Source organism: Taeniopygia guttata, chromosome 8 (assembly GCF_048771995.1).
Source record: "Taeniopygia guttata chromosome 8, bTaeGut7.mat, whole genome shotgun sequence".
In the NCBI taxonomy this organism is placed as follows: domain Eukaryota; kingdom Metazoa; phylum Chordata; class Aves; order Passeriformes; family Estrildidae; genus Taeniopygia; species Taeniopygia guttata.
Window position 1 is genome coordinate 20,536,799 of NC_133033.1, and position 22,608 is coordinate 20,559,406.

Sequence of the window (22,608 nt, forward strand, 5' to 3'; positions counted from 1 at the left end):
GAGCTTTGTAGGTCTTGCACAATAAGTAAATAATGCATTCAGCATTATCAATAAGCTACTTAAGTGGCAATGCAACAATGGAGAGTTTTAGTCCAGATCTGTTATGGACAGAAGACTTTTAAACTGAGGTATAAATGTATCCTGTTACATCCAACATCTTACCATAATAAGATATAACTAACTAGCAACAGCTTGATGAAAACTTTTCACTGTAATTCCTTTTAAACTATATGTGCAAAAATCATGGTTCTTTTGTTTCTTGGAGAGATCCTGAGCCATGAAGTTTTCATTCAAGTCATTACCACACTGTACATTTCCATTAACTTCAGGATTTTTGTGTTTCTATACTGCTCACTTCTAACCTGACATGGCATTTTATACATACATGACTTTTTTAGGGCTGTGATGAATGCTATACATAAAGAGCTGTCCAAGTAAGATGCATTTACTGAAATTAGCACAGGATAGTATTACACTGAACAGTGTTGTAGCTCCTCAGTTAAACTCCACATCAGCACTCTGTTCTGCTCATTTCATTTGATTTACACAAAAATCAAGTAGAATTTTGCATCCTGGTCAGAACTTGTAGCATCAATACTTTGCACAAACCTCCACAGTCATTACTCCAGAGCTGTTGACCAGGAGGACAAGGAAACACTTACCTCAGCAGTGGGGGCCATAGGGGCAGAAGATGGAGCTTTGTTGGGAACCAGTTTGAAACCTAAATGCAAACATTGCAGAAGCAAAAACCATTTACAACCCTCCTGCCTCCAGCATTACTACAAGGCATATTTCTTCACTTTGCCTGTAGGTAGTAAAAACACAGAACTAGTTACATTTACATGGTTGTGTTATGTACACTGACACTCTCGCAGAGCTCAGGCACTGTGCCCTGCCTGGGAGGCTCAGGAGCCCACCCAGACTGCAGTGTTCTACTTCCAGAAATTTTTGCTAGCACAGAATTCCCATGCTCCCCTGATTTGGTATCTCATGATCTGATTTCATACTCAGCTCTCCACACCACCCTCGGGCAAGCTGATAAACTTTGCATTTCTGCTGTGGCCATCCCTTCACTCCCTGCACATCCCTCAGCAAGTGCCAGGGAACAGCAGATGTGCCATCAGAGAGCCACCTCAGCACCACCCCACAGAGCCAGAGCACAGCTGGGGGACACTGACATCCCATCAGGCATCCCAGGTACAACGAGTGGGCAAATCAGGGTCATCAAGGGAGCTCCCTCCAGAAGAGGGAAGGATCCAGGGCTGCAGCACAAGCCTAAGCTGAAGAAAGGAGCAGGTAGAGAGCTCAGCCTAAGCTTAAAGAGGTCTGGCCTGGGGCCCAGGTGGGGCTGCTCAGGGACATCAACCCCTGCTCCCATGACATTAAGGCCTGCAGGAGTCTTCCATAGTATCAAAATCTGTTTCTCAGACTTTTTGTAATGCACAGGTTTCTTTTTTGAACCAAAACTCTGAACACAATCATTTATAACTACAAAGGAACAAAAAACAAACAAAAAAAAAAAAAAAAAAAACCCCAACAAAATCATTTTTTTCCAGCACCCTGATTTCTCCTGTCCCCACCAGAATGATTTAATTTCTCAGATTTTGATGCTCACATTCCCTCCATGATCACTGTGATCACTGATAGCATCTGTTCATGATAATGGACCAACTTCCTTCTGTGCTGGCTTTTCCTTGCTCAGGAATGGCACCTTTCAGCTGTAGTGTTTTAGACGTCTCCTTCTTTTTACCTTTTCAATGGCTCCCATTCTAATCCATGGATAGTCCAAAATAATCAGAAAGTGAGCAAGATGAGAGCTGTATCAGAACACAAAACCTAAGGCAGAGACCCCCCGAGCTGTTGTTACTGGCAGTATAAGCTATTCCCAGCTGAGGACACCCCCTGTATCTCCTGCATGACTTCCTTGCCAGAGCTCCTGCAGGGCAGCAGGGTGACTGGAAAACTGGCTCAGACAAAAATGCACTGATGTGAGCTGAGCAGGATGCTGGAGATGGATACCTTCTGCTGCCTTGTCCAAGGAGTGCTCTCATGGACAGGCTGCTTTAGCCAGAACACGTGCCACTGTTCTGAGAGATATACCCGCTGGGATTTCTTAAATCCAGGTGTGCATCTGGTATAAAAGAAACTCAGTCTTTCTTGGAATATTTGCTGTATTGTTCAGCCAGAGCTCAGCACCGTGTGGTCCCAGCATCAGGCGTGGCATGACACTGCAAAAGCTATAAATAGGAAAGTGATTATGTTGCCAGATACCTGCTGATGCAAGAGGAAAACACCAATATTGAGCTTCTGAAATAACAAAACCACACTGGGGGCAGTGCCAATAAGATCTGCAGAAGGTTATGCCAGAAGGATCAAGTGGCCAAAGTTACATCAGCAAGGTTGCCAAGACAGAGACAGTTTCAGCAGCAGAAAGCTACCAGAGAGGAACAGAATTTTCATTCCCCAGAAGAGGATAGAAATATTTCAGAGGAAACAAAACTATTTGACTTACAGAGTAAATTGAAAATCATTTTCAAAAAGTAACTAAAGTTACTAAAAATAGAGAATGTTCTGCTAGGAAGTAAATGCCTTTGGCAAATGCACCAATGCATTTGGTGCTGCAAATATTAAATGTTTTCCTATGCAGCATTTTCAATCCATAGGATTGAAAAGAGGCAGTAATCTGAGAACTGCTCTGTATGCCAGGAATACCTTCACATGATCTACAAAAAGGCTTTGCAAGCAACAGTACAATATAATCAGGGATTACTGAGTTCATCATGCAAAAGCATTTTTAATTCTGCATCTATATGTAAATTTGGTGTAGGATTCTATACCTCATGGAGGTGTTGTCATGAAGCTTAATTAGCTAGGTTTGTGTGCCACACAGCAAAGTGCCAAATTTTTAGAGGCTTAAATATATTTTTAAAATCTGAGTTACAAGGGCCTTCTCGCACCAAGTTTGTTTCAGGATCAGGACCATAATCTACAATGTACTCTCAAGCTTAAAAGTGCATGAAGTTGTTAAGCATTATTGTCTATTTTTGGCCAGTCACATCCTCCCTGGTTTAATCTTTTTAAGTCTCCCCAGAAGGTATTGATTTAAACATCCCTTTATTTTCTTTTTTGCTCATTTTGAAGAATGTGCATTGTTCAGCCTGCAGCTCAGAGTTCAAAGTGCTAGTCTGGGCATCCAGATGCCCTCGCCTGGGAGTTCTTGAAAGAGCATCAAATCTTCCACTCAGATTTTAGCACTTTTTCTTTCTTAACTTAAATCACTTTAACTTAAAATGCTGTCACTGCAATGATGAAAGGCTGTTGATGGTAAAATGTTCTTGTCTACAGCCATTCCTGTCATCATCACAGCAATAATTCTGCAGACATTGACCAAAATGCTCTCAAACCAGCTAATGGATGTAGTGGCTTTGATAACATCAATTATCATGCACCAGATCCTGGGCTTTGCCAATGCTCCACCTTGCTGACTGTTTGCCCTTAGCAGAACAACACCTTATTAGGTGTAGTAGTATCTCACAATTAATGGTTTCATAATCTGGATCTGTCATGGTAAACAAGTAATTCCTGGTTAGAAACCACATGCAAAATGTAAGCATTAGGGCAATTGCTGCTGCTAGCTATTACTGTCTAATTAATCACCTACAATATACAGCATGCACCAAATGAATTAATTGTAATGATCTTTTGAAAAGGAAAACAGAAGTAGTCTATTATTTCTAAAAATGTGACTTGAATGTGGTAATTTACCACACAGCCACACTCCAGATGTAAGTGAGGCTGTATTTATTCCTTCTCTCGTGCATCTGCTCTAATTACCTTGTGGCAGTGGTATAAACATCAGTTGGAGTGACTCACTTCTTGAAAATTTATTTTGGTTCTTCTTATAATTTTGGCCAGTTTGACCTCACCAGTTTGAAAATGCAAGTTATAATCCTCTGTAGGGATTTAGCCAGGTGTCCATTACAGCATGTAATCTGTGATACAGCTTCCAGTATTCACGCTACAGAAGATTTAAGCACCTCTGTCTTTGTTCCTGAGTGAGAAAGTCCACGAGGTCTCAACTGGAACAGGGAGCACATTGCAAGAAGCAACATGTTCATTCAAACCCTGAGCCTGTGTGGGTGCCACTGAGGACCTGTACAGGTGAGACACCAGAGGCTTCACCTGAGCAGCAGCACTCAAACTTCAACCAGTGCTGCTGAACAGCAGCTGCAGCACTGCTGCTGGCCCCCTGGTTACATTCAGAGGTCACACTGCTGCTGGACATCTGTTTTTGACCTAAGTCCTCACCCCAGGGTCACTGTGCTGTTCCTGGAGAGACTTTTAGTAGGACTGACAGACTCTCAGCCCTGGAAGCCCCAGCCAGGGACACTTGCAGAGCACCTCCAACAGCACTATAAAAGTTCAAGGTGGCTGGCACAAAGAGACATTACTGTGTGCTAAAACAAACTAAATCCAGCTAGCTGAGGGGAAACCTACTGGGACTAGTCAGCCCTACTCAGGAGTTTCTCAGGTAACTTTGCTTTTTCCAGCCAGGGCTGAATGTGATCAAGTAATGTGATATGCCCCATGTCCTCACTGTGCCTGCAAATCAGGTACCTCCTCTTAAAGCCAACACTTAGACTATATCAGTAGTTTCAGTAATATTTTCAGTTCTATGAGCAGCCAAAACCAAAATGAATAGCAGCTTAATTTGCCTGCCTGCAATGAGCTATCTAATATCAATCTCCCATTACTGTACAGGAAAATAGCGGGTTTCTTTGAGGTGGTCATGGTTGCGGTGTTGGGAAAGACTCAGCTACCTTTTATGCTAATTGGCACTAAAGTGTTTAGAAGTATTTATCAGTATTTAATTATTTAGAACTCTCCTAATGGCTTAAATATCATTTTGAAAAGTTATAAATATTTTCCACCTTACCCTACTGAAGAGATGCTTCTTGGAAGGCTTAAATGAAGATCTATTTATGGCTGCCTGCTAGGCACAAAATTACTTAGAGATGCTAATGATCTGGTCCTTCAGATGGCCCCAACACAGACTGAGCTTAGTTTTCACAAATTGGACAAAGTTTGTCTTTGTTGCATTCATTTTACTGAGACAAAATCTTAAAGAGGATTATCATAGAGATCAAGGCATTAAAATATGTAACTAATCCCAGTTAAATTAATTGTTTTCATAATAACATGTACTGAGGGACATTTGTGTAGAGTAAGACCCTTTTAGACTGTTTTGGTAATGTAAGTATGACTTACCATGCAAATTACATTTAAGATTAATTAGAAGCAGTTGAAAGCCAAGTTGCCAGCAGAGAAAATGGGAACCTGATTCCAAGCCTCTGAAGCAATAATTATATTAAATATTTCAAAATTACATCAGCAATTGCTATGTGAGTAGACAGAGGGGAATTTACATAAACTCATAATTTCTATCCTCCTGTTAGAATTCAGGACACTTATTTCATTGGCTTATAATCATCTTAGATTTTTTTTCCTAATTTTCTTTTTCAAGCACTTGAACTCCCCACAAGTTATTTTGGTGTCATCAAATCATTCACCTCTTAAAAGAGAATTCTGTGCCATAAAACTAAAATAATAATTCAGTTTATTGGTGAGGATATACCTGAAGCTTTTATTAGGATTCTCATTTGCAGGACTCAGTATTTCAAGGGCAGGTTGTGGCACCGCTGTTACCACTGGTAAGAGTTTCAGGTGCAGGACAGGATAGCACTGTGATTCTGACCTATTTCTCAAAATCCTCTGCCATTAATTGGAATAGTCTCATCTTTCCCTAAAAAGCTCTGTGCACAGAGTTGTAGACTGCATTTCAGTTGCAAGCTAGGGCTACCAGCTCTCAATGTCATACTGTATTCACATTAGCTTGTGGGGTGTTTTTAGAGCCCCTCTCCCAATTATTCTTTGATTGTGTTGGCACCTCAGCTTTTCCTAAAATGTAAAAGATAAAAGCCAAAAGGAGTAAAATAAATCAACAAATATAGGGAAAGAAACTACATCCCATACAGCCTGGGTTAGCTGCTGGAAGTCATAAAACATGCTTCCTCCAGCATCCAGGGACTAAGGGATCAGAGTGGCTTTAGTTTTTAACACAAAGAGTCACAACAGACTCAGCGGTTGCTTCTGGAGCAGGAAAATAAAGCCATCCCTCAGCAGTGCTTAATGCACCTGTCTGGCTGCACAGGAGCATTTGTTTTTTGGGTTTTGATACCTGTGACTGCCCAGTGTAGCTGCTTTTGCCAAAGCAAACACAGAAGCATAAAGCATATAGATTAGAGGTACACAGATCTAAGTGACCAGATTTTTCTGGGCAACCTCAGACAGGTGTGAGTTATAAAATCTGAGAATCTTCTGATAAACTGATATTTACATATAGTCAAAGGATCCGGAACCTTACAGATTTCACAATATGTATATTTTCCCTGAGGGAAATAGGCTTGTGTAAGTTAGCACATTCTAGCATTTGTATCTGATATATTAAATGGAGCTTAAATATTTTAAAATTCTGTGTTTTCTCTCTTCTGCTTGAAACTTACTTTTAATTTTCACTGTTTTATTCAAAAGGAAGGCATAGAAATAGCAATCATGAGCTTGAAATCAGAGCTGTAACAGATTACAGACAAAATTTTTCAGAGTATTTCCTGTTACAGCTGGTTTTCAAATAACTCTTTCTGTTGTGCAGTTTTTTTCCTAACTTCCAGTCCCAGTGAATCGTTGTCCGTTTTAGCACTCAGCTGTATTAACAAGAAAGACAGAGAAAGAAAATAGCATTTTCCAGCCCAGGTAAGAGGAAGTTGCCAGTGGGGAGGTCAAAGTGAGTGCAGAAGTTCTTTTGCTTGTGTTTCGTGGGAGTATATCAAGGAGCAGAGCAGTGGCCAAGGTGGAAACTCATGTTTGAAACCTGTTTTCCACACTGGATAGCACTGAGTCACTTTATTGCCCTCAGGCTTTGAGATGGAGAGAAGTATAACTGCAATTATAAGAAAAGAAAAGGTTGATAATCATGCCAGGGCTTGTTCTCTTTTCAGGGCAGGTGCAGGGAACTCTGAATAATGACAATAACAGCTACATTAATGACCTCATTGAGCTCTGCTAGGTATAGGTATGTGCATATTTTTCCCCAGCAGTGCTGACTATCAGTGAATAGAGACTTCCACAATCTGAGTGTCAGGGGGAGGGAAGGATACAGAGCAGCAGTTGCTTTCTGGAGCAAACACAGAATGAACAAGTAGCAAAATACTAACGTACTGTTGAAAGCTGAAATTAGATATACGTGATTCAGTGCAGCCTACAGGGTCTGATATCTTGGCAACTGCTGCAAGATATCCCCAATCTGCAGACAAAATAGCCTTTGTGAAGAAGCAGAAGATTGTAGTGTGAAAGTTAATGCATCAAAAGGCCAGAAAGAGACTAATTCACTTTCACCTTGCTTCAGAGGACAAGCAGCAGTAAAAGCTGTGCATTATTGGCAAGCTTTCTTTGTTGCTGTTTTTAACTCAACCCTCAGTTCAAAGCTCCAGCCACCTCGGCACTGCTCCAGCTGGAGCCACTGACATCTCCCACCTAATCAAGTGCTGGATTATCTTGTCCTGATAAATTGAACCTGGTGCCTCATGAAAAGTCTTTTCTGAAGTACTCTGGTACCCCGTAATAAGATGGCAGATACCTGAATCAAGTCCCAGAGCTGACAGAGCACTGTTTTTCTAATGGCTTTTGGTTGCAAGTGTAAATGTTTGAAGGCAAGGCAGTGTTGAGCTGGGAGCACAAGTTAAGCATGATACATTTCCCACCTGGGTGAAAGGAAACTTGAAAGTGTACTGAATACTGGCTCATACTGAGTACACACAGGTTGCACTGCTAACAAAATGCACTTGCCCTAAGAATTAGTGCTTTTTTGGACAAAGCTCTGAGGAACATGCTTGTTTCAAAAAGATATTATCTTTGGCTTCTGCATCTTTCTAAGAAGAGTTGGAGTTATTGAGCTATTAAAGACTTGCATACTGTTCCTATTCTTCTGTGACTCAATCCGTGGTCCAAGTTGTTCAGGGTAAATTAGCTTGTTTCTTTCTTCAATGTATACTAAGAAAAATGTCTACAGTGTAGACACAAGGATGCCCTCTATGTTGTGTTTGTACTTCAACTGGTAAAACAGCCAGAATGAATCTCATTAAGATAAAGTTATTACTTGCAAGCATTTGTTTTTATCTTTCTTGACTTCCCTCCTGGAGAAAAGCAGTCCTCAGTCAAGAAACATCTTGTGTATCACACTCACCTCTGTGGTGCCCCTTGTAACACTGCTTTGCTCTTTTCCAGGGGAATCCCTACATGTGCAATAATGAATGTGATGCAAGTACCCAAGAACTGGCTCATCCTCCAGAACTGATGTTCGATCTGGAAGGAAGACATCCCTCTACATTTTGGCAGTCCACAACTTGGAAGGACTATCCGAAGCCTCTTCATGTTAATATTACACTCTCCTGGAACAAAACCATTGAGCTTACAGATAACATAGTTATCACCTTTGAATCTGGCCGTCCAGACCAAATGATCCTGGAGAAATCACTCGACTATGGACGAACGTGGCAGCCCTACCAATACTATGCCACTGACTGCTTAGATGCTTTCCACATGGATCCAAAATCAGTGAGGGATTTATCACAGCACACAGTCCTAGAAATCATTTGCACAGAGGAATATTCTACTGGGTACATGACAAATAGTAAAATAATCCACTTTGAAATTAAAGATAGATTTGCTTTTTTTGCTGGACCTCGGCTTCATAACATGGCTTCTCTTTATGGCCAGCTTGACACCACCAAGAAGTTAAGAGATTTCTTTACCATCACAGATCTGAGGATAAGACTGCTCAGGCCAGCAACTGGTGAAATATATGTAGATGAGCAACACCTGGCACGCTACTTTTATGCAATTTCAGACATAAGGGTATTCGGAAGGTAAGAGAATATATAACTTTAGAAACAGGTGCCTGTGTTTGATTTGAGAAAGTATTCAAAACTGTTCATTTCCCCAAAGAAGATGATATTTTCTGCCAATGGTCATTGGAAATCTGGCTCAGCTGAAGGCCACTGCTGTCATACCAGAAGTTTCTGACTCAGTGGCACAAGGTCTGGGTGTTTGCTGGCACCTTGGATCTTGAGCCCTGGGTTTCACAGGTAGGATGGTTCATGTGTAGGCTCAGGAATTCACCCTTGCAGTAGGTCAGTTTCTTCTCTTAGGTAGTTGGAGTCTGATCCAGTGGCAGTTAACTAAAAACAGAGATTCTGTTTTATCATTTGACCTTTCCAGGCCTCTCATGTGAGCTGTGATTGATACAGCAGCCCTTGCACAAACCCCTCCCACTAGGTCTGGCTGTGAACAAGGAAAGCAGTGCAGATTAGAGCCCATTCCTTCTACTTTAATTAGCTCTGAAATGCAGAGAAGCTGAATAAAAATGGAAAAAACCCAACAGTCTTTTAGATAGACTGATTTGAGTATAACAAAGATGATTATTCAGCTGGGTTCAAGAGAAATGGTTCCCTTTAGGGCAAGTGGTGGCTGGTATCAAGTGCTGTAGTCCCCAAAATAATAACTGTAGTGACATTCCTATCAGGAAATTTTGTTCCCAACTCAAACTAGCAATTGCCTGATGCCCTCAAGCAGGAGGATGATCCCTTTGTATGGGTCTTGGATTCCAAGTTGTTCAGAAGAAATAAGTGGGATCACCTCTATTAGCAATTCACTTACCAGTCCAATATACCTTTTGTTCCTTCTCTGTTTCTCCTGTACAGGGCTTAAGACTTCCTTTTTTAAAAAAACTTTTTTTCTTTCTCTCTAAGAGAATCTAAGTATCAAAACAGACAGAAAAGCTAATCTATCTTGGATGGCCAGGGATTTTCTTTGCACACTCAGAACTGAGTGAAAAAAATAGAAATAGTGATTATATAAAACAGTGCTGACTATATTTTTTATTATTCCTATGGAGATGATCAAAATCATCAAAATACATTTCTTAGGACTGCAGATTTAACATGCAGTTAACATGCACTCTTCTGTGTCCACACCAACTATATATCCATACACACAGAATTACTAGTCCACATTTAAAAATCTAAAATAAATGAATGAATTCAAGAATTCTACTTGCAATTAGCATTAGTTACATTGTAAATTATTTTTCAGAAGTCTCTTGGGAGGGCTAAGAGGATCATGAACAGATTAAGATACTGTTTGAAATAGTTTGGTAAAATTAGCCTCAATATAAAATGTAACACCTATTTAATGTGTATATTTTCTACACTAGGCTCCCTCCATGTAGGTTAGCTCTACTGAGGCATCATATCAAAGCTCAGGATTTGTAGGTCCTTAGGCTTTAAGGAAAGCCTGCTCCCCATCTGAAAACCCATTTGGAGCTTAGTCTGACTTCAGTTAGATTATCATTACTTTATCAAAGAAAGCATCTGAAGGATTAAAAAAGAGTGCATTGCATGCAAATTAGAAACAGAAACCTTCTGAGCACATCTGGGGCTCACCAATCTTGTGAAAAATTATCTGTAGAAATGAAGCGTGACCGTACAGAGAATTTATCTGATGCTGATGCTTGTTGTCTAAATGCTGCAGTAATTGGACATGTGCTTTAAAGGAAGTATCTGATGTGTAATGTACCTCACTAGATTCGATTCATGTGAATTCTTATCACTTTTCTGCTAATGAGAAGAACAGCTCTTTTGGGATTTGGTGCTATTTCCTTAAATATCTAGTGAGCCTTCCTTGTTAAAGTCTTTAGGGTTTGCTTGCTGCTGAGCAGCTGTGGGGCTGCAATACACAGCCCCTGGTCGTTTAGTTGCACCAGTTGTAACTTGCAATGAGCCCACTGTTGTCTAGTTTTAGGTATTTTTTGTCTCTTACAGAAACTTTATGGCCTCTCCCCACTAGGGTCTTCCAGTCAACATTCCCAGCATGTGCCCTGGCATGCCCCAAGCATGGGAACCAGTGGAGGGAAGCAATGGTTACAGGGTAGTTGTGCCACTGTTTCCAGTTCAGCTGAGCTTTCCAGCTCTTGCTCCTTAATTTATAATGTTAACTGGAAATTGTTACAAAATTATTTTGTTTTGCTACCAAGATTCATATTCTGGGCTTTGAGACCCAGCTATTCATATAAATTGGTAAGACTAGACTAGATTATTCCATGAAGACAGGATACAAAGGGAAGTTACCAAGGAGCTTATCGTATAGTAGACGAGGGATGCTGGCAGCCACTTTAAAGCTAGTCCTTTTTCTAAAAAACATAACCTGTAGGTCAAGATAGTTAAAATCACCAAAGCTCATAATAGCATATTTCTAACGGCAGCATAAAATGTAATTTGTTTCACACTGTGTTTTAAGCATCAATGACAGTGAAAAGCATCTATCTTAAAGCCACTATGTTAAATATACAGGACTATGTGGTAGTTAATAGTTCACAATGAATTATAGGCAGGAGATTTGCCCACTTAATATAGGTTTGTTTTGTCATTGCTTTGCATTTTAGTGTGAAATAAGCCTGATGTATGTTGCATTAGAAATGAAAATCTGTGTAGTCTAAATGAATGCCTTTCCTCCTCTATTACCACCTGTTTATTCTTCTTCAATTTACCACTTCCATTGTGTATTTATTAAGGTGATGAAAAAAGGAAACGTGGCTGTTAGCAATTTCAGCAACCCCATTGTGCTCCCATTATTCAAGAAACCTAATAATCCACAAGAACTAATTCTGACTTACTGATGGTCCGCTTCACTAAATCAGGGTGATTTTTTTCTACTGAATAATGGACGATGCAGTATGCCAGTACCTTAATTAAAGAGAGCCTCTCTTATTCTTGATCTTATTTTAATTTACAGGGTAATACTACAATAATATCACTAATGGAAGGTACATTAAAGGGCATAAAGTAGCATTAACTGTATTAAATTATGGCACTTGTGTTAATTAACTGCTGAAGCAAGATGGTCCTAACAGCTAGAAAGGTCAACTAATGCATAAATAAAGTCTTCTGGGATGGGAAGCTAAGAAAGAGCAGACATTTTCCCCTCATCTGGCCTTGCTGCAGAGGATCAGAGGGTGTCCTGTGCTGCACCCTCAGAGAGGTTTCTTTCACTGTGCTGCCTGCAGAGGTGTCCTGACCTGTCTGCAGGCTCTACCTGTCTTCAATTCCACATGAAGGACAGTCCTGGCAGTAAGCAGTGAGGTACAGCTCCCAGTTTTAAACCTATTTTTGTAGAAGTTCACTAAAATGCTGATAATAACTCCTTTGAAGTCAAGCTCAAGGTTCCTAGCAGATTTTGGATCAGACTGCTGAAGGTTTAACCATGTTAATTTTAAAGTATTTTTGCTCTGTTATATTGTCAGTGACACATACATTTATACACTGTAAATTAACTGTAATTCGGGATGCTTGTAGAAACCATGGTCCCAGTGGGTAACAGAATGACTGGCTGGGTAAAACAAAGGCTCTTATTGCTTTTGAATGATTAGGTTTTGATCTAAGAGGCACCAGTTTCTTTCTGACACCAGAATATCCAGTCTCTGCACAATGTTATTAAACCCTGTGGAATTTATTTTTATACTCCTCTCGCCTTGAAGCTTCTGTATTTAAGCCCCAGGGTTTTCTGACCGCGTCTCAGCTGCGGCTGCAGTCCCAGCTGCAATAGAAACCTCTAACTCACAATACACAAATGAAAAGTAACCTTGGTTTTAACAGTTCCTTGCTCTCACATTATCTATTCTGAATTCAAATCCATCTCAGCATCTGAATAAATTAATCTGAAGGAAAATATATTTGCTGCTTAGGGGGTTGGGGCTTTTTTGCCTCCTTGGTCAGCCCGCCACTCCTGCCATCTGTGAGGCTGAACTGCTCCTGAGGCTGTGCTGGATTTGGGGTTGGTGAGGGCCCCTGCCCTGAGTGGGAGCTCACCCTGCAGCTTCGGGCAGGAGGTTCCAGCAGGCAGGCTGGGCTGTACTGGGTCCCATCCTCTGGCTTATTCTGCAGGTGCAGTCTGTGGGTGGATTAATTTGAGTAAATCTCTATGTTACTCTGTCATACCACTTGTCAACACTATATGATAATGTCCCTCTGTAATTTACCCAAAAGCAGAACTTTGCCCTAGGGAAGTTATAATATACAGAAATGCTGTAGTTTCATTAATAATAAAAAATGTTTTAATTGATGTTCAGCTTAGAACCAGACCATCAATATTAAGATATGTAGGCTTCAAGCTTTTAAGTAGACAACTGAATACCATTCTTGACTCTAGTATTTATTTACCAAACTTGAATACTCTTTGTTTTACAGGAACACTTGCATAAGCAGCTTTTCTCCTTTGAGATTTTCACTAGTATTTGAAGGGAATCTAGCAATTTCTCTGATTAAATTATAATCTCATTAGAGAACAGGAAAAAAAAAGAAATATGTATTTAAGAGCATGTCAATTGATCTGTAAGTCCCAAGTGCAATTTTTGCTTTTTTAATATATCTACTGTAATATGTCACTAAGGAAAATGGTCCTTCATTTTCTGTAAGCAAATCTAGGATCATCAGAAACTGAAATAATTAAATGGTCATGGTGTTTATTCACTCATGAGCAGGGGTTTACTCAGTACAGGTGTCCTGGGTGGGTTTTACTCCTGCCTGTGTTCAGACAAGAGTGATTTCTACCCTCCATCCTGACGGCACAAGTCCTGTCCATCAGCTCAGTGTGGCCTCAGTCACAGTGGCTGGGAGGGGAGCAGAGCAGTGGAGTCTGAATGCTGTCTAGGACCCTCATCCTGTTACGTGCTTTTGAAATCAATCAGTGGGTTTAAATCACCAGGTTTCACTCACCACCTTTGCTCATTAGCATCTGGTCATCTTTTCTTTTTTGCAAGACATCAAGCATTTCCCTCCTGATCTCTCCCAGCTGTCTTTCAAGAAAGCTCAGTATCATGCAGGATCAGGGTTACTGAGGAGAGGCACCAAGCCTTTTTGTAGTATAATTCATTTTGCCACTGAATATTAAAGGAGTAGAGATAAAAATCCTGATGAAAGAAATGAGGATTTTTCTTTCTGTATTGCTTTGTATGCTGAGAAACAACCCAAAGAGCCTTTCTGAATAAATTCAGTGACTCCAGTAGCTTGCAGAAACTTTCCTTCCTTTAAGCTTTTCATTTGAAAAGAGTACAATTTAATGCAAACACTGAAATAAGCTTAAGGATCTCCTGTATCACATATACAAATAATTCCTGGCACAGGGATGTCCTTCTGGTTGAAATTAAAGCTGGAGTGGTACAACATATTATCACATTAAAAGTTTTAAAATTTCCAACTATTTCACAAGTTATAGGAACTACCATTTTTTTGAAACAAGTTAAGTATTGAAACAAGAGACCAGTCCTGATACTAGTTTCAGATGCCATCCTATAAATCAGGAGGAATTTGAGTGAAGTTACCCTTATTAACCCATTGAGTTTCAAATGCGTGTAAGAGGAATGAGGGAAAACAAGGGATGAAAAGGAAGGGAGGACAGAAGTGAGGGAAAAGGAGGGAGAGAGGACAGAAGTCAGGCAGCTATCCCAGCTTCTGTTTAAAAAAAAATGAGGAAAAACCCATACCTCTCAGTTTGTTCATCCTGTCTCATGTATGTGTGATAGAGCTGGTGTAAAGCAGCCAGTTCTGTTAATTCCAGTGATACAGTCACACCTATTCAGAAACCACAAAGTGAATTAGTCAAGGTCAAGGTCTAATAGTATCATTATATGGGGTCTGCAAGACCCTTCCCACCATTCCCTCTGGAGTCCACCTCTAGGATTTTTGTGCCTCAGCAGTACTAGTGACCCATGCTCAAAGGGAATTGTCACAGTCCCTATTTGATCACAGCAGGCCCTAGTGAAAAATCCTGAGTAAAACACAGGTGAAGCATATTGTTAACTGGGCTGAGCTACAGGGTAAGTTTTCAACACTGCTGTAATTCTGTTCCCATAGATTATCATCTTGTTCATGGAAAAGTAAGGAAAGAGCTACAGAAACAAATGGCAATTTCACCAGGCAGCAGTACGGTCAGGGAAAAGGAGGCAAGGAGTTACACTGCAGGTCGTATTCCCAAGAGAAAGTCTGGCTGCTGACGCATTCAGGGAAGCAGAATGCTGGCTGCAGCCCTTTGCAGGAGAACAGGCTGTGTCCCAGGAGATTTGGGGGATATTGTAGAAATGAAAGGAAGCTGAGTAGCAAGGTGGCCTAATGACATTAGAAGGGAGCAGGAACAGCTGAACTTCTTGACATACTGCCACTCCCGAATGAGACCACCTGTAATTTTTGCAACATACTGAGTCCTTGGAGCCTTAGAGTCAGTCTGTCAACAGTACCTGGTTGCTCACACAACAGTTCATCCAGACTTTTATGCTGGAAATGCTGCTACACTCTGGAGTAACCCAGCTGTACTTCACTATCGATTATTTTGACATGTCTGGGGTGATGGTCACCATTTTGAAATAAGCCAAAAAGTGAACAAAAACCATTTCAGGATAAGGCAGATAATTCATAGCTTCATATTGTAGGTTACATCTGATCAGTCCTTGGGACTTACCACGGATAGTGCGATACAAGGCACATACACCCGCCCATATGCTAGTTGTGCAGGGCAGGTTCCTACGGTTATGTTCTTCCTCTGAACCCTTGAGTCTATCTTCTGACTTTGATGTTAGTGTAAATGTCAATAGTTGTCTGCTTATTCCTTGCAAACTCCCTTGAAGACCTTTTCACTTTCTCTCTTAAATCCATTTCTGTCTTTATGGTAGCTCTGAGCATACTTGCTCTCTGCCAAGCAACATTCCCACTTCCACTCTCTCCAGATGTGTGTTGTCCTGTAATATGAGCCAATATCTGATACATTAGGATTTATGAAGAACCTTGAAATACACTTAAGAAAGACTGGTAGAGAAGAACAATGGATTGTTATAATCTACCCTCTGCGCACCATCATTCACAAAATAGGCATGTAAGGGAGTGCTGGTGGAAATATTAATGATACCACTACTGCCTCAGTGGTAAAGTGACATGATGGTTCACGTTTAACTGCCACCAGTATTTCCGTTACACCACACATTAAACCTAATAACAACCAAGAAGATTAAATTTTAGTACAATAAGGATATATACATTGAGATATGCATCTTTACACTCAACTAATTAGTTACCGTCGACTGTTTTTACTTTGCTCAGTGACATGTGGTATATAAATCATTACAATATGTTAAATGCAAATGGTTGGTAATAGGGTAACCATCTGCTCACTGTTGGAAAGTTAGCAGAGGAATATAGTAAGCTGTACTTCTAGTAATGATGCTAAACTCACATCCCTGAAATACCAAATATCTAAAAACAGCTGCCTCCACTAATGCCAACATTGCTAATACGTCTCTTACCCTTTTCATTTTCTGAAGTAAACCACATATTGTAAGAGGTAATTTTGTTCTTCAGCTTGAACTTGATTTCAAGGCTAGAGTCTGTGAACCACCGTATTGGAGAGCCTGATGTTTTCCTTATATTGTGCTGAGTGCTTCTGAACAGCCAATAAATAATCTGCACACTTTTCTCAGGACATCTTGTCATCCACAAATATAATTAAACCCCCTTCCTCCCCTAACCCCAACTGCCAGGCCCTTTTTCAGGGATGACATTATTTTGTAAGTGATAGATAGGTGGCACATTGCTGTCTGGTAACGTATTACACTGGAGACCATCAAAGGGTGCCTGCCTCTAATAACCCTAGGAGCATTAAAGATCACCACTGCAAAGAGGGATCAATTATTTTGCCACAGACATGTATTATCATGGGTTGTCACATACCTTCGGAATGAGGTTTCCTGGATACCCAAGCCATAAAGTAATGCATTGGAAAATTAGCAGTGGGGCAAGAGTGAAGGGCTGCCTGCCAAAGTTGAGGCTGTGCCTTCAAGCCAGAGCAGCTCCTTCACTCCTTACCCATTCAGTCATCTGCTGGTCAGGGTCACTATCACAGCACTGACGTGCTGGCTCCCCCATCAGTAATATATTGCACTATCACCTATCAGAGAGATTAATACGTTCCTCTATTGAATTCCCAAGATGTGGCTCTCAGCATTGAACAAGCTGAGGAATTAATTTGGCTTCCACTATCTGAACGGAAAAGAAGTTTGTGATTTCATCAAAGTCAGACGCTAGTGCTGCCATGGCTTGCTCAGACCACATTGGGAGCGAGGACTGGTGTTTGTTCAGGAGGTTACGTCTGGCATGGCCGTGTCTGATTTAAGATTGTGCATCCAGGGAAGCACCTGCAGGGGAAGAGGCTGCAGGAGAGCTCATTAGCCTGGCAGTTTCCAAGTCCCAGAATGAATTACAGAATAAGATGTGTGGTCTACAGGGTCTCAAAAAGCTGTGGCATTGTGTAGGTGTGCTGTCCTGCAAAGCTTTCCAAGTTTAAAATGTTACAGGGAGACTTTTTGTGCTAGCACATTTTGCTTTGTTACCTTGCAAGAAAAGAAGCACCAGCTGAAGGCTGCACATGTTTGGTTACTCCATTTTGATTCACAGTGATCACTTGCCGTTTCAAAATGGGGTGCCTGCACTTTAAAGTTATTGAGAGCATTTCTAGACAGGGATGTTGTGACGAGCAGCGCTTCATAATACCTCAAAGGCATGGTGCCAGAGCAGGGAATTTGATAAGCTGAGGTCCTGAATTGGATTCCAGCAATGGTCACAAGTTTTAGGAAGCTCTCATTTGAAATTGCAAGCAGAGAAAAAACAGGATTCTTTCTCTTTAATTTCATTAGTTTTATCGAAGTGAAGCATTGCTTCAGTTCCCAGAATACTTTATATATATTTTAATGCAAGTTACCAGATACAGAATGGTTTCAGGACTGTTTATTGTTTGTGACTTTTATAGGTGGTAAAACAGATTTTACTTATTTTTCTTTTCAACTCTCTTGTGCATTAAGGATCTTTAGATGTTGGGATGGTGTTTACTGAAACTGTCATAACCATAGTAATTTAACTTCATTGATTTGGTAATGGCTCTATAGTGCTTTGGTTTAGGCCTGTTCAGAAAAGCCAATCCAAGAACATGAACATACACTGGAGTCCAGGAAACTCTGGCAGCCTTTTGTGCAGGAAAGGAAACATGAAATTCATTCCCTCAGTAGCTGATCTTTTTCTTTGGCCTTAGATTTTTCTCATATTTATTGAACTGTGGGCTGTTTCTTCCCTTAGATAGAGCTAGAGCTGTTGATTTTGCCATGTAAGCACAACTATGAATTGACTTGGAAAAGTTCGGGGTTTTGGGGTCTTTTGTTTTGTTTTGTTTTGTTTTAATTACCATTTGTGGCCTGCAGTTAGAGCACAGCAGGTCCCACAACCTGCTGCTCCCTTGAGGGAGTGGAGCCAGCCGGAACAGGGAGCAGCAAAGGCAATTGGGCCAGGGGACAGAGCTGCAGTATGACAAGGCATCTGTTTTGTCAGTGACCCACTTCGGGAAATCCTCCTTCCCTCATCCCACACCTTGCATAGCTCCAGCTGTTCATTTCTCAGTGTCTTTGGTTCTCTTTTCCGTGATGTGATCATCACTCCTTCAGTTGCAGCGCATGGGCAGTCGCTGCCCAAGTGGCTTAAAGAAGGAATGGAAACCTTCAGGAGGAATGTCTCCATTTGCAATAAAAAAGTCAAGCTATTCTACTTCGTCAAAGCAGAAAATTGCTTATCATTAACAAGCTTCATTATGGATCCTGTGTTTATGGAACCATGCCTTCCTTCCTTTGAATGCCCCTGAAATAATTCTTCCAGTAGGACAGCAAAACAGCAAGGAGCCAGTTACATTTTTAATCACTTGTGTCCCCTTGGAATTGCAGTCTGCCAGCAAGGGCAGCTCCTTCCCCTCTGCAACACAGGAGAAGAATTAAAAGATGGGAAGCTGTGGCTTGAGAATGGTGGGTTACAGTTAGTAATGAGCTAAAGATCAAATAATCTGAGTGTCATTAACTGCTAATATTCTACTGAAAATGTTTAACCTAATCCAGAAGCTAGATGAGAGGGTGGGTTGGAGCAGGGATGAATAAAGGGCTTCATCCTCCTTTTCCATTTGTTTTATTCCTGAGTGGTGAGGGGGGAGTGGAGAAAGAATTGGATGAAACTAAAATTAAAATGAAAAATAATATTTCATTTCCCCTCTAGTGTACATGTCTTGAAAGAAAGTTTCAACGGTGTAGAACCCTTACACACCCAAAGCAGTTTGCATCATTGTACCTTCTCATCAGGTAGGTCAGTTAGACACTGCAGGAGTAACCCTCAGTGTGGTGATTCTTTCCAACAGTAATCCTTCCAGGTGGATAACAGCAACGGCCTCCATTCTGCCATGTACAAATATCTCATGCTTTCGACTTGATGCCTTAAAATAAATATTGGAACCTTAGGGTTTTAAAGATACTGAATCACTGTATTGAGAGAGCAGATCCTGAAATACCTCATCTTTCCAATAACTGTTTTTGGAGACTAATGCTGACTTTGTGGTCTGTATGTTGGTTTGTTTGTTTGTCTGTTAGTGCTTCATAAAATATAGATGCTTTAAATAGGAGAGATGCGAGACAGCGATACCACGGGAATGACAAAGGGCTCTGTGCTTTGATTCCAAAGGATATACTTTTAATGTTCCCTGGTTTCCTCCCTGTACAGTCATACCCATGGTTTGACTAACAAATGCACAAGTGTGTGGCTGACATTCAGCCTGCTTGTGAGTTGTGGAGAAGAGATACATATGCTCTAAAGGCTTCATCCAAATAGCATCACTCACAGATTTTTAGAGACATTTGGCATTTAAAATTAAATTATGTAACAGTGGTATGCTGACTCCTGGAAAAAATTGGCGATTTTGGAAATTTTAACTGTATTTTATTATACCAGGGCTTTTGAAAAATCTCTTGCACATATTAGGACCAGAAAAAAAAAAAGAGCTTACTGCCACTGAAAAAGATTCAGCAATTTAAATTTGGCTGAGTGTATGCTGTAAGAGGAGAGACACCTTTTGGACAGTTGTGCAAATATTGCTGCAATGCAAACAGTTAATACAACATAAAGTCCAGTCTCAGTGTCCTGTATGCAGGAGCTTCCCCCTAATTCCTAACACATAAAATGTGTACTTTTTCTATCATCATAAACTTAGCACATTAAAAAAAAAAAAAAAACAGCTGCTATAACTATATTAGTCAAGGAAGAAAAGAGAAAGAATTGCCCAGAGGTCAAGGCACTTGTCCTACATTGCAGCCACAGGAGCAGGGGTGAAAAGACTGAGAGGGGGTACCTGTTTTGTTGGGTGTTCTCAGAGTTCCCATTCTGCAATGCATGCATCTCAAGAGAGACCTGTTACAGACTAAGACTTTTTTCCATATTTTATAGAGTTCCTTACCTTCACAAGTACGTCAGCATCTGAAAACCCAGAGAATATTATGAAGGGGTGAAACTGAGACAAAATACAGGAGTGGTTTGCATAGGGAAAAAAAAAAAAAAAAAAGAACAGTAATAGAAATATTCCATTCTCAAAAAAAAAAAAAAAAAGCTACATTCAACTTCTGTCAGATTAACAGATGCCAGAAGCTTGTCCCCTTTGTGACATGATTATATGGCCACTCAGTCAATCTGCTATTTATCATGATAAATCTGTGTATACCAGAAAATCTACAAGTGCTGCCCTTTTTCTCTTGTGATGTTTTTTGCCCAGTTTGCAAGCAGAGAACTGCTTTAACAAGATTTGGGGACACTTCTGAGTCCTGCGTAATGCTTCCCCCTCCTGGCTTGTGTAGGTCAACAGGAGGAAATGCTGAGCAGGCATGAGAATAGATGAGGGATGACAATGAACAGCAGTGGTGGGAAAGGAGGTCATGACTGCTGTGGGCACCATCCTAAATTCCAGTGAGCTGTCTCCCTCCTTCCCCTCTGCAGCCCTCAAAAACACATCAGACACAAACAATAACTCCTTCATCCTCAGAAGTATTACTTAGAAAAATATTTTCTAATGAAGTGCCATTATGTTTTTCTTCTTGATTTTTTAATTTGCATAATTCAGGGAGTTTGTGATAATTATGCCCCAATTCATTAAAGATAAAGCTCTGTGTCATGCAAGCATTTTTATAAGGATTCTCTCAGGGCACCATGGCTCTTCCTACTCATCAGGTCTACAGGACAAATACCTCTTCTTATTTTCAATGGATGGCAACTCTGTCAGTGTGCAAACAAAACTCAAACAGCAAACTTATGCCCTGAAGAATGCTTTAGTGCAAGGAGGCTCTTATTCACCATCTGACTGTCTGTGCCCCAAAATGGATCCTGTCCTATCTTGCTAGATCTATTCCTGGTTATAACCTTCTGCTTGAGAAATAGATACGGCTAAACCTCTCTGTATTAAGGACTTTTGTGGTTTTTTTTTTCAAATCTAAGCTCTTCCTTTACCTGCATCTATTAGTTCTTGATTATTTTTCATAGAGCTATTTATTTAATATATGCATACATTTTACTTCCAGATTAGCTCAGTCTTTGAGAAACAAAAACAGCTTGTATATTTTGTAGTGGAGTTTAAGGCTGAAGAAGACTGCTTGACATTTCAGGGAAAACTGAAAAGTTTGAATAGGATTTTTAAAGCTATGGTTTGCAAGATGGAATTGCTAAGGTTTGTTCTTCAGTATAAACATGTACTGATTGTTTCTGTCAGCAGTATTTCACTGTTTCTTTCCCCTACGACAGCCTTACATTATTCATAACTTAAAATCTATTCTTTAAATTTTCAGTTATAAGAGTTTCCTGGCGGGGGTCACAGAATATGAAGGGAAGTATTGATTTGAAACATTTAAAATATAAATGAAGTTGTTTAGTTCTTCTGGTACATGGAATATTATAGTCACTGGATCAAATTCGGCCCCCCAGCATGCCTGTTTTCATAGACAACAAAAGCATGTTCCTAGCCTCTCAGTGGACACTGCAGCATCTGTGTGAACATTCTTTGATTTACCCAGTATTTGCTAAAAGGAAACATGAATAATAAATGTTTCCAAGCACTTGAAGGCCAAACCCGATCACTATTTTATTCTGACATTGGGTCAGAATTTTAAGACTTTAAAATACAAGGCTTTAAAACTACCAGCCCTTTGTCACTTCAAATTCCCAAAGCAGTGTCAGCAACCCCTTTTCACAGTGACACACACAAAATTTCTTGTCCCATGTCACATAAGTTTGTGGCTAGGACAAGTACTAAACCAAATGGCAGAGCTATTTTGGCATTGGGGAAAACCAGCATTGGTGGTACCACGATGGGCAGGCCTGTATGCGTGCCCACACGTGTCACCTGCTCGTGTCCACATGTGTCACCTGCTCGTGTCCACGTGTCACCTGCTCGTGTCCACATGTGTCACCTGCTCGCTGCTCCAAGGCCAGTGCCAAAAGCCAGGTCCCCTCTGCCTTTTACCATCTGAGGTCTCAGAGCTCCTTTCCAGCTGCCTCTGCGCAGGACTGCCCAGCTCTGGCCACCCACCTCTGAGAAGAACACATCAGCCATTAG

The 22,608-nt window shown here is 40.6% G+C and overlaps 1 protein-coding gene across 10 annotated transcripts in view; it reads left to right on the forward strand.

Moving 5' to 3' along the window:
- NTNG1 (netrin G1) overlaps positions 1 to 22,608 on the forward strand; it is a 152,012-nt gene that overhangs the window by 58,109 nt on the left and 71,295 nt on the right. For all 10 annotated transcript variants that reach the window (XM_030279305.4, XM_030279315.4, XM_030279312.4 and 7 more), the window contains exon 3: positions 8,341 to 8,981. In XM_030279305.4, the coding sequence (XP_030135165.1) occupies positions 8,341 to 8,981 (641 nt within the window). The remainder of the gene's footprint in view (positions 1 to 8,340; positions 8,982 to 22,608) is intronic.